The 13,043-nt window shown below is 39.2% G+C and overlaps 1 protein-coding gene across 1 annotated transcript in view; it reads left to right on the top strand.

Moving 5' to 3' along the window:
• Positions 1-13,043, top strand: part of UBR3 (ubiquitin protein ligase E3 component n-recognin 3) — a 205,240-nt gene that overhangs the window by 88,748 nt on the left and 103,449 nt on the right. Inside the window, exons 18-19 of the mRNA XM_059878117.1 lie at positions 975-1,117; positions 3,088-3,184. Of these exons, the coding sequence (XP_059734100.1) occupies positions 975-1,117; positions 3,088-3,184 (240 nt within the window). The remainder of the gene's footprint in view (positions 1-974; positions 1,118-3,087; positions 3,185-13,043) is intronic.

Here is a 13,043-nt window from a genome sequence, read left to right as displayed (position 1 = left end):
CAGTCAGCTCCTGGTCTTGTTTTTGCTGGCTGTATAGAACTTCTCCATCTTTGGCTGCAAAGGATATAGTCAATCTGATTTTGGTATTGACCATCTGGTGATGTCCATCTATAGAGTTTTCTCTTGTGTTGTAGGAAGAGGGTGTTTGCTGTGACCAGTGTATTCTTTGGGCAAAACTCTGTTAGCCCTTGCCCTGCTTCATATTGTACTCCAAGGCCAAACTTGCCTGTTACTCGTTATCTCTTGACTTCCTACTTTTGCATTCCAGTCCCCTGTGATGAAAAGGACATCTTTTTTGGGTGTTAGTTCTAAAAGGTCTTGTAGGTCGTCATAGAACCGTTGAACTTTAGCTTCTTCAGCATTACTGGTTGGGGCATAGACTTGGATTACTGTGATATTGAATGGTTTGCCTTGGAAACGAACAGGGATCATTCTGTCATTTTTGAGATTGCACCCAAGTACTACATTACAGACTCTTTTGTTGACTATGAGGGCTACTCCACTTCTTCTAAGGGATTCTTGCCCGCAGTAGTAGATACAATGGTCATCTGAGTTAAATTCACCCATTCCAGTCCTTTTAAGTTCATTGATTCCTGAGATGTCCACATTCACTCTTGCCATCTCCTGTTTGACCACTTGTAATTTACCTTGATTCATGGACTTAACATTCTAGGTTCGTAGGCAATACTATTCTTTACAGCATTGGACTTTACTTTCATCACCAATCACTTCCACAGTTGAGTGTTGTTTTTGCTTTGGCTCCGTCTCTTCATTCTTTCTCCACTGATCTCCAGTAGCATATTGGGCACCTTCTGACCTGGGGCGTTCATCTTTCAGTGTCCTATCTTTTTGCCTTTTCATACTGTTCTTGGGGTTCTCAAGACAAGAATATTTTAGCAAAGAAAGTTGGAAACTAATACCTTAATAAGATTATAAATCTTAGTTATTAATTTTTTTTCTTGACACATGCATCATATTCCAGAAAATCCAAATCCTAAAAGTGGTATTATTCCTGGAAGTTATAGCTTTGAATCAGTTTTATCAGCAGTAGCTGATTTTAAGGCTCCTGTTTTTGAACCTGGAGGTTCTATGCAACAAGGCATGTATACTCCTAAAGGTACGTTGATATCTATGAATGTATTTTTTCAAATATCAGGTTTTTTTGAAGGTTTGTTGTGTATACTGAAACAAAATGTTTGCCTTTTATTTCCTTAGCTTTGGTTTTCCCCTTCAACTTTCTTAAACATGTATGTTTGTCTTTTTCAGTATACTGTGATACTGGTTCCTTTTATTTAAAAATCTATGATTTATGTTATAGTAAGACTTCTGAGATGAGTCCAAATTATAAAGGAACTTTATCTATGAACACCAGTTTATGTTTGTAAGTGAATGAACTTGAAATTATGACGTAAAATATATACTTAAAAACACTCTGAGTGTATTTGCCCTTTAAATTTGATTTTGAAATAGTTGTCACTACCCTAAGTTTAATTTGAAACAGTTAAAAATCTATATGGAATACTGATAATGTTCTCATATGTTTTAAACCTTTGTAAATACATAGAAACCTTTTCCTTAAATGATTGGTTTTCTAAGGTTTTCCCCCTGGATTTGTAGAGACATGCTTGACAAAAGCCAGAAGCAGGTGAAATTTTGATCCATGATCTTTTCTTCTTCACTTTCACATATTCATTAAATTAAAATTTTGGAGAAAGTAGAGGTTACAGGTTTCTTGCACCCCTGACCCCTGACGCTTGTTGTCTAAGTGAAAAAATGATGTCTACTTTGAAGTTGTAAATAACATGTACTGTGTTTGATAAAAGGCACCAAAATAAGCCTTATCATGTGGGAATTTTCAGAGAGTTCACAAAGGTAGCAAGAACAATCCAGAATCTCTGGTTGGAATGTATTCCATTGGAAAAGCACAATATTTCTTTATTGTAGAGAACACTTTGTATCTAAAATTTAGATGAGCTTAGAAGTATAATGATGTTCTTGTATAGTGCTATGCTTATTAATAACGTGTGATGTGAGCGTTGCCTTTGTCAGACTTATTCATGTTGGGGTCCTTATTAAAATGTAATTTTCTATGCCTAAACCCCAATCTGCTCTCGTCTAAATTTCTGGGAATAGATTCTGGAAATCTGCTTTTTTACCAATCTCTATAGGATGATTGTTACATACAGTACATTTTGAGACTCTGAGGCAGAGCACTGGACATTTGAAATTAGAATCAAGAAATTGAGTGTCACATTCATATATAATACTGAATTGTATCAGCTAGTTGTGTGATGTTGAGAAAGTCAGTTTTTTATCTTTGGATTTGACTTCTTCTTTGTAAAATAAGAGTTGGAATGTATGAGTTGTTTTTAACCTTTTTTTAAAAAAAGTGTTTAAAATAAATTTGTAGTTTTGGGGAATTAAGCCTTAAATGAATTTATTATACAAAAGCAATAAAAGCAGACCTACTCTTGTTAAAATGAGTGTGGGTAGTGGACATAGCTTCTCATTTGTTTTACCATTTCCTTGCTCCAAAAGTTGTTGTTTGGTTGCTAAGTTGTGTCCTACTCCATTATGATCCCATGAACTGTAGCCTGCCAAACTCCTCTGTTCATGGGATTTCCAAGGCAAGAATACTGGAGTGGGTTGCAGTTTCCTTCTGTAAGAGATCTTCTCAATCCAGGGATTGAACCTGTGTCTCCTGCATTGGCAGGCAGATTCTTCACCCTTGAGCCACCAGGGAAGTTCAGTCAAATTAAACTTTACCATCTTTTAAATTTAAGATATACTGAAATGTAATTAGTTATTAGAGACTCAATGGTAAAGAATCACCTGCCATGTAGGAGATTCAGGAGACATGGGTTCGATCTCTGGGGAGATCCCCTAGAGGAAGAAGTGGCAACCCACTCCAGTATTCTTGCCTGGAAAATTCCACGGACAAAGAAGCCTGGCGGGCTACAGTCCATGGGGCTGCAGAAAAGTCAGATACGACTGAGCGACTGAACATGCACGCAGTTAGTCATTAGAGATTGACTTGATTCCTAAGAAGTCATCAGTGTTTTCTTTCTTCTCTCTTTTGAATGATAGCTGAAGTCTGGGATCATGAATTTGACCCCGTCATGGTCATTCTTCGAACAGTTTACCGTAGAGACGTGCAGTCTGCAATGGACAGATACACAGCATTGTAAGTCTGTTATATGGATTAGTATAATAATGAATGTCTTCTGTTTATAAAAAAAATTCAGTTATAGCACAAATGTGATAATGCTCTCATTAAAGTATACTTAAAATCTTTAGAGGAAAGAAATATTTTAAGATTAAAAAAGAATATGGCTGAGATTTATGTTCTCTAGATCTTGATCCAAAATCTGACATTAATCTGATAAAAATAAATTATAGAAAATATTAATAAGCATAAAAAATAAGAAACTTATTTACTTGCTATTTGACCAGTGGATTGCAAAGCTTGATTTTGTGTTGTTCTACTTTTAAACCAGTAGAGGAGGCACAAGTTAAAAGAATAAAATGGTCTCATATCAGAGATGATGGGTAACTACAAAAAGTGTGGTAACATTGCTGTGTTCTTAACAACTGGGAAAATAGCCACAGTAAAAAGAATTTTCTGTGTAAATGTTTAACAAAATAGTTAAAATGTTGATAATTGCAGAAAAGTTTTGAGGATATCTTTTTAATGGACAATTCAGTTTTATATATTATTGTTGTAGATTGCTTTTTAATGTATTATTGTATTGGCCAAAAAGTTCATACGAGGGCTTTGCTGCTGGTCACTAGTTGAGAATCTGTCTCCAGTGCAGGAGATGTGGAGATGTAGGTTCGATCCCTAAGTCAGGAAGATCCCCTGGAGGAGGAAATGGCATCCCCCTATGGTATTCTTGCCTGGGTAATCCCATGGACAGAGGAGCCTGGTAGGCTACGGTGCATGGGTTGGCAGAGTTGGACATGACTGAGCAACTAAACAACAGCAACAACAAAAAGTTTGTGCAGGTTCTTCCATAAGAGTTTACAGAAAGACCCGAATCAGTGTTTTGGCCAACCCAGTATTTCCTCCTGTTTTTATTTTTATTTTTTCCTCCTGTTTTTAAACATTAAATGGTTAATGTATTGTTGAGCATTATAGAATATCATCTTTTATTTGTGCTAAGTTCATTTGTGCGCAAACGTTTTGAAAACAAGTTTAAAATGATTTAAATGTATTTGAACTTGAGAAAATATTTGTTCATATAACTATTAAAGTGTAAATATACATATTGGGTATAATTGAAACTTCTCTTTGCCAAGACTTTGCAGTAATAGATATATGTTGAATTTAAGAACCATCATAGATACATCTGAAGAAAGTTTATAGTGTAGAATTTTAGCATGCTCTTCACTCCCCTACCCCCACCCCAAGAAAGACAAAAACAAAAAACAAAACTTAGTTTGGCATTTCTCTCTACTTTTCTCTAAAACTCTTGGGGAGATAGCCTTAGATTCTCCTTTCTTAGCAACCTCTTTATATAGTTTTTGTATAGTTGTGTAACTATTTGTTTGCTTTTTACAACTATTTTTTTTTTGCTTTTTTTGTTATTACTTGAAGGAAGTTACTTTTGTCTCTCTCTCTTTTATATCTTCAGAATGTATCTCAGTGCTGGCACATAATAGACATTCACAGTATTGTTCATTGAGTAAATAAATTTGAAATTGTTCATGCTGAAAATGAAAGATGGGTGGGAGGAAGCATTTCCATGGAAAACCTAGTCTGGCCTTCATAAATACTGTTTGTTGTCTTAAGTGGGTCTGCCTTTTTTCAGGGGAGTGCATGGTAGCTTGTCATTGAATATATAAGAATTAAATATATAGTTAATTTTATTATTCTGCTTTACTTTATAATACATAGCAATTTGGACTAGGATTGGCCTGAAGCTTTCCAGGCCTTGAAAGAGTCATTAAATACTTAATGTAATCAGTTTTAAAAGTGAAATTCAATTTGACAATGCACATTTATTGAGTAAGGGCTTCCCAGGTGGCTCTGTGGTAAGGAATTCATATACCAGTGCAGGAGACGCAGGGCATGTGCATTTGAATCTGGGGTTGGGAAGATCCCGTGAAGGAAGAAATGGCTACCTATTCCAGTACTCTTGCCTAGAAAATTCCATGGACACAGGATCCTGGCAGGCTACAGCCATGGGGTCACAAAGAGTCAGACGTGACTGAACGCACACACATGCATTTACTGAGTGCATTATTATATACCAGGTACTCTGTAAAGCAAAGAGAACTGTGGTCTTTTATTTTTCAAATAGAAGATTTTTACTTGAGCTTTGAGAAGTTAATTTCCTTCATTTAGACCAGTGGTTCCCAGTCAGAATGAATTTTGTCCTTCAGGGGACATTTGCCATTGTCTACAGACTTCAGAGGGTTAAAACTGACATGTAGCATAGGCTAAGTCTGGTCCCCACAACTAAGAATTTCTGGCCTCGAATGTCATTAGTGTCAAGGTTGAGAAAGCTGGTTTAAACCTATACTGACATACAAGTAACCTTTTCTGTTTGTAGGTACCTTGTATTTTTGACTTATTTTGTGTTATTAGTTGTTTAGAACCATGTCATATTTTGACTTACAACTGCTTTGCATAGAGAAAACCATATTCTTAGAACTGTTTTTATTAAATTTCCTCTCTCCTATTTTGCTTTATATTTTTTCTCATTCTCTCATTCTCCTCATTTTGCTTTTGAATTCCTGTACAATGCCTTTATAGTTTCTTAGAAATACTTCTGAAATGTTGTGATGTTTCTTGACAGTTTGAAAATCTTTGTTTTAAAGAAGTTTGTCTTAAAGAAGTATTAAAGAAGTATTCTTTCATTTAAAATGAAAGAATAATAACAGAGAAATACACGTTAGCTTCATATTAAAATCATTTTCATGTAAATCTGTGAAATTTTATGCACAAACTATAGTAACCCAATAATATTTTGTATATTTAAAATAAGTATGGATATGAAGAATATGTTTGTTTCTATGTAAAACTTAATTGTTTTGAAATTTATTTTGTATATGAAATATAACATCTCTTTCTTTTATTGATATGTCTTATATGATGGCATAATTGACTGGTTCACTTCTTATTATAACACAACTGCGAAAAGTGTGGGGCTTATTGGCTATTGGTCATTTTCATCTTCTTTTAGTTTTAAGGAACAAAAGTGGTGAAACTGATTTTACTTAGTGTGATCTTTTTTTATTTCAAGAAGGTAATAGAAAGGTGTTTTGAAGAATTGTGGAGAAAATGAGTAGGTAAATTAAGGCTGCTGTGTCTCCAGAATCTACCTGGATACTAGGCACTTTGTAGACAATCAGTAATTGCTAAATGAATGAAAAGTAAGTTTCTTAAATTTTTTTGTGCAGAGAGTTTTAAGTGAAAATAAGCCATTTTCTTTGTGTGATGCTTAGATCTTTGCTGAAAAATTGCTGGAAAAGCCCTTTAAGATCTTCTCTCCAGCTTCTGTAGAAATGTCTTGGGGGCCATCACTAAAGGAGGGAGCTGGGCAATAGCAAGAGGAGGGCTAAAAAAGTGAAGGTGGCTCATCTCACTTTCCTTCAGTTTAGTTCAGTCTCTCAGTCGTGTCCGACTCTTTGCGACCCCATGAATCGCAGCACGCCAGGCCTCCCTGTCTATCACCAACTCCCAGAGTTCACTCAGACTCAACGTCCATCGAGTCAGTGATGCCATCAAGCCATCTCATCCTCTGTTGTCCCCTTCTCCTCCTGCCCCCAATCCCTCCCAGCATCAGAGTCTTTTCCAGTGAGTCAACTCTTCGCATGAGGTGGCCAAAGTACTGGAGTTTCAGCTTTAGCATCATTCCTTCCAAAGAAATCCCAGGGCTGATCTCCTTCAGAATGGACTGGTTAGATCTCCTTGCAGTCCAAGGGACTCTCAAGAGTCTTCTCCAACACCACAGTTCAAAAGCATCAATTCTTCGGCACTCAGCTTTCTTCAGTCCAACTCTCACATCCATACATGACCACAGGAAAAACCATAGCCTTGACTAGACAGACCTTTGTTGGCAAAGTAATGTCTCTGCTTTTGAATATGCTATCTAGATTGGTCATAACTTTCCTTCCAAAGAGTAAGTGTCTTTTAATTTCATGGCTGCAGTCACCATCTGCAGTGATTTTGGAGCCCAGAAAAATAAAGTCTGACACTGTTTCCACTCTTTCCCCATCTATTTCCCATGAAGTGATGGGACTGGATGCCATGATCTTCATTTTCTGAATGTTGAGCTTTAAGCCAACTTTTTCACTCTCCTCTTTCACTTTCATCAAGAGGCTTTTGAGTTCCTCTTCACTTTCTGCCATAAGGGTGGTGTCATCTGCATATCTGAGGTTATTGATATTTCTCCAGGCAATCTTGATTCCACCTTGTGTTTCTTCCAGCCCAGCGTTTCTCATGATGTACTCTGCATATAAGTTAAATAAGCAGGGTGACAATATATAGCCTTGACGTACTCCTTTTCCTTGTTCCATGTCCAGTTCTAACTGTTGCTTCCTGACCTACATATTTCCTGGCATACAGATTTCTCAAGAGGCAGGTCAGGTGATCTGGTATTCCCATCTCTTTCAGAATTTTCCAGAGTTTATTGTGATCCACACAGTCAAAGGCTTTGGCATAGTCAATAAAGCAGAAATAGATGTTTTTCTGGAATTCTCTTGCTTTTTCCATGATCCAGCCGATGTTGGCAATTTCATCTCTGGTTCCTCTGCCTTTTCTAAAACCAGCTTGAACATCAGGAAGTTCATGGTTCACGTATTGCTGAAGCCTGGCTTGGAGAATTTTGAGCATGACTTTACTAGCTTGTGAGATGAGTGCAATTGTGTGGTAGTTTGAGCATTCTTTGGCATTGTCTTTCTTTGGGATTGGAATGAAAACTGACCTTTTCCAGTCCTGTGGCCACTGCTGAGTTTTCCAAATTTGCTAGCATATTGAGTGCAGCACTTTCACAGCATCATCTTTCAGGATTTGAAATAGCTCAACTGGAATTCACTAGCTTTGTTTGTAGTGATGCTTTCTAAGGCCCACTTGACTTCACATTCCAGGATGTCTGGCTCTAGATGAGTGATCACATCATCGTGATTATCTGGGTCATGAAGATCTTTTTTGTACAGTGATTCTTGCCACCTCTTCTTAATATCTTCTGCTTCTGTTAGGTCCATACCATTTCTGTCCTTTATTGAGCCCATCTTTGCATGAAATGTTCCCTTGGTATCTCTAATTTTCTTGAAGAGATCTCTAGTCTTTCCCATTCTGTTGTTTTCCTCTGTATCTTTGCATTGATCGCTGAGGAAGGCTTTCTTATCTCTTCTTGCTATTCTTTGGAACTCTGCATTCAGATGCTTATATCTTTCCTTTTGTCCTTTGCTTTTCGCTTGTCTTCTTTTCATAGCTATTTGTAAAGCCTCCCCAGACAGCCATTTTGCTTTTTTGCATTTCTTTTCCATGGGAATGGTCTTGATCCCTGTCTCCTGTACAATGTCACAAACCTCATTCCATAGTTCATTAGGCATTGTATCTATCAGATCTAGTCCCTTAAATCTATTTCTCACTTCCACTGTGTAATCATAAGGGATTTGATTTAGGTCATACCTGAATGGTCTAGTGGTTTTCCCTACTTTCTTCAATTTAAGTCTGAATTTGGTAATAAGGAGTTCATGATCTGAGCCACAGTCAGCTCCTGGTCTTGTTTTTGTTGACTGTGTAGAGCTGCTCCATCTTTGGCTGCAAAGAATATAATCAATCTGATTTCAGTGTTGACCATCTGGTGATGTCCATGTGTAGAGTCTTCTCTTATGTTGTTGGAAGAGGGTGTTTGCTATGACCAGTGCATTTTCTTGGCAAAACTCTATTAGTCTTTGCCCTGCTTCATTCCGTACTCCAAGGCCAAACTTGCCTGTTACTCCAGGTGTTTCTTGACTTCCTACTTTTGCATTCCAGTCCCCTATAATGCAAAGGACATCTTTTTTGGGTGTTCTAAAAGGTCTTGTAGGTCTTCATAGAACCGTTCAACTTCAGCTTCTTCAGCATTACTGGTTGGGGCATAGACTTGGATTACTGTGATATTGAATGGTTTGCCTTGGAAATGAACAGAGATCATTGTGTTGTTTTTGAAATTGCATCCAAGTACTGCATTTCGAACTCTTTTGTTGACCATGATGGCTACTCCATTTCTTCTGAGGGATTCCTGCCCGCAGTAGTAGATATAATGGTCATCTGAGTTAAATTCACCCATTCTAGTCCATTTTAGTTCACTGATTTCTAGAATGTTGACATTCACTCTTGCCATCTCTTGTTTGACCACTTCCAATTTGCCTTGATTCATGGACCTGACATCCCAGTTCCTATGCAATATTGCTCTTTACAGCATCGGACCTTGCTTCTATCACCAGTCACATCCACAGCTGGGTGTTGTTTTTGCTTTGGCTCCATCCCTTCATTCTTTCTGGAGTTATTTCTGCACTGATCTCCAATAGCATATTGGGCACCTACTGACCTGAGGAGTTCCTCTTTCAGTATCCTATCATTTTGTCTTTTCATACTGTTCATGGGGTTCTCAAGACAAGAATACTGAAGTGGTTTGCCATTCCCTTCTCCAATAGACCACATTCTGTCAGATCTCTCCACCATGACCTCCCCGTCTTGGGTTGCCCCAAGGGCGTGGCTTAGTTTCATTGAGTTAGACAAGGCTGTGGTCTTAGTGTGATTAGATTGACTAGTTTTCTGTGAGTATGGTTTCAGTGTGTCTGCCCTCTGATGCCCTCTTGCAACACCTACTATCTTACTTGGGATTCTCTTACCTTGGGCCTGGGATATCTCTTCTTGGCTGCTCCAGCAAAGTGCAGCCGCTGCTCCTTACCTTGGACAAGGGGTATCTCCTCACTGCCGCCCCTTCTGACCTTGAACGTGGAATAGCTCCTCTAGGCCCTCTTGCACCCGCACAGCCACTGCTCCTTGGACGTGGGGTTGGTCCTCCCGGTTGCCACCCCCTGGCCTCGGTCGTGGGGTTGGTCCTCCTGGCCGCCACCCCTGACCTCAGACGCGGGGTATCTCCTCTTGGCCGCCGCCCCTGGGCTCAGGGGGTGGGTAGCTTCTCTAGGCCGCCGTCCCTGGCCTTGGGCGTGGAGGCATGGGGTAGCTCTTCCCGGCTGCCGCCCCTGACCTCGGACGTGGGGTAGCTCCTCCCGGCCGCCACCCCTGACCTCAGACTTGGGTAGCTCTTCTTGGCCGTTCCTGTGCCCTTGCAGCCTGGCACTCTCGGCCGCTGCCCCTGACCTCGGACGTGGGGTAACTCCTCTTGGCCACCGCCCTTTGGTTACGGGGTCCTCCCGGCTTCTGCCCCTGACCTCGGACGTGGGGTAGCTCCTCTTGGCTGCGCTTAGTGCGCCGGTCGCTTTCCTTACTCCCTTCCAAAATACCCTTTAATGGACAATTCAGCTTTTAAAGTGAAAAATAAAACCCAATAAGAACAAACCAACAGTTGGAAAACCATTTATTCAATTTAGTATTATATTTTATATACGAGGACATTGTGATCCAGAGAAGTTCAGTGAAATATGTTTGTTAATGGCAGTGTTGAAACTATTATCTAGGCCATTTCCAAAAGACAAATGTGGTTTTTATATAGTGGTTATTTTAAATTCAGCTGGAAAGCAAATTTTTTTGAACTCTTAATTTCTGATACTTATGTTGCTTCCCACCTTGAAGGTTAATGGTTGTTGGCCTATGTTTTAAAGTACATTGTATGAGTTTATATGTGTCATTTTTGTCTCAAACTAGTCAGTAATTTGGAGAAGGAAATGGCGACCCACTCCAGTATTCTTGCCTGGAGAATCCCAGGGATGGGGGAGCCTGGTGGGCTGCCGTCTGTGGGGTCGCACAGAGTCGGACATGACTGAAGCGACTTAGCAGCAGCAGCAGTCAGTAATTAGGTGTTGGTTTGAGTCACTTAAAATTTTTTTTCTGTCATGTAGCTTTTTGTTTACATTATTCCATTAATGATTTTGAAAAGAGCAGTCAAATAATGTTACCTGCTGCCTTAAACAAATATATAACCTTTATGTCAGAACACTTTATTAATCTAAACATTGCATATTTAGGGGCCTAGTGCTTAAAGCAAACAAAAGCTAAAAATTGCTTTTCTATGCTAAGTGAAATATAATAATTAAAACATTTTATTATATACTATTGGAATTATTTTAAAAATTATGCTTATATGTAGCCACTATAGTATTATATAGAAACCAGTTTTTTTCCTTTTTTTTTAAGCAATGTAATGACACCCTCTTCTTGAATCATAGATGCAACTTATTTCTCTGGTATGTTAATGGTAATTTTTTTTTTTAAGCAGAGAAGGGTTTATTGCAGGACCAAGCAAAAAGAACAAGAGGCTTCTACTCTAAAAAACCCCAAATCCCTGTATGGTTTTTAGGGAGAAGGTTTTATAGGCAAAATTTGGGGAGAGGGCTACAGGGTATGTGACTTTTTTCTGATTGGTTGGTGGTAAGGTAATAGGGTGGTGCCCCAGAAATCTTGAGCTCATCCCAAAGTCACCATTCTCCACTTGGGTGGTGGCCCCAGTTCCTGGATGTATGGCTGTTGTCTCCATTTCCTTCACGTCCCAGGGATCCTTCTTTTGCTCCATAAAGCAAAAGAACCATGTAACCATGTCTGGCTTACAGACAGGACCCAGGGAGACCAAGTATAGTTCCCGTTGCGTGATGTCCATAAATTCCCACTCATCCTGAGTAAATTCTATGGCTACATCCTGGAATTTCAGCAGCTTCCCGAGAAGCTGCCATTTCCTCTTCTTTCTCTTGTCTGTATTGTTTTTTCTCATCAATGTTATGTTGAGGAATCACATCAGCATCTTAAGAGTGTCCCTTTGCTCTCAACATACCCATAGACAGAAGGATCTTGAAATGCCTAAAGCGCCAGCTTAGCCTATCCTTGTCTCAGAAGATATTCAGGAAAAATCAACTCCTGTATGGAGACCAGACTATGAATTAGTTCTTTCCTTTTTATAGTGTTCTTGTCTCATTCAGATGTCAGGAAATTCTGCTAATATGGGTATGTGGGCTGCACCAATTTTGCCCTTCGAAACCTACATTATATAGGTTTAACAGGAAACCATTTTGCCTCTTCTTGTAATTTTTTATTTTTAAGATTTTCTTTCCCCTACTTACATAATATCCTTTTCCCTTTAGATGAGTCTTCTACTGTTAAGTCTCTAGCTTTCATGTTAGAGGCATTCTTAGGATATCTATAATTCTGGCTGCTTGTGATGAAGAGCTAGCTCTCAGTGCCTTGGTGGATGTTGTGGATCCTGAGCTTTACTCTGGGGTGATTTGAGCAAGCAGGTTTGTTGCGAAGCCCCTATGTTAGTCTCTTTGAAACTTTTTTGGTTTGTAAGATTTCTCAAAGAAGTATTTTCAAATATTGCCCAGAATATAGTGGTCTGACTGCCGTTATTCTGTAAATGAAATGGAGTCAAAGCCTAAGTATTCTGAATCAAAATGCATTTGATGACTTTAACCGCATGTCCTCCTACCCTAAACCGTGCTTGTGTTTTACCTTCTTCAGAGATGAATTCTCCAGCTAGAATTCTATTGGGATGGGGTGAAGCAGTTTCATCCAGTCCTCATTTTAGCCTCCTATCTCCTCAACTCCAGCTTCCTAGGGGCTCAGTGGTAAAGAATCCACCTGCCAGAGCAGGAGACAGAGGAGATGCGGGTTTGATCCCTGTGTTGGGAATATCCCCTGGAGGAGGAAACAGCAACCCCCTCCAGTATTCTTGCTGGGATAATCCCATGGACAGAGAAGCCTGTCGGGCTACATACAATCCGTGGGGTCGCAAAGAGTCGGACGTGACTGAGCACGCAAGCACATGCTCACCTCCCAATTATTGATGTACCAGGTGCTTCCAGTTTCTGAGCTTTTTAAGGATTCTGCAGAGTAATTGGGGTTGATTTTCAGCCTTCCCCCTTGCCTTCTT

This window comes from Bos taurus, chromosome 2 (assembly GCF_002263795.3).
Source record: "Bos taurus isolate L1 Dominette 01449 registration number 42190680 breed Hereford chromosome 2, ARS-UCD2.0, whole genome shotgun sequence".
Classification (NCBI taxonomy): Eukaryota; Metazoa; Chordata; class Mammalia; order Artiodactyla; family Bovidae; genus Bos; species Bos taurus.
The sequence above is the reverse complement of the archived record's forward strand: the minus strand, read 5'-3'. Positions and strand labels throughout refer to the sequence as shown.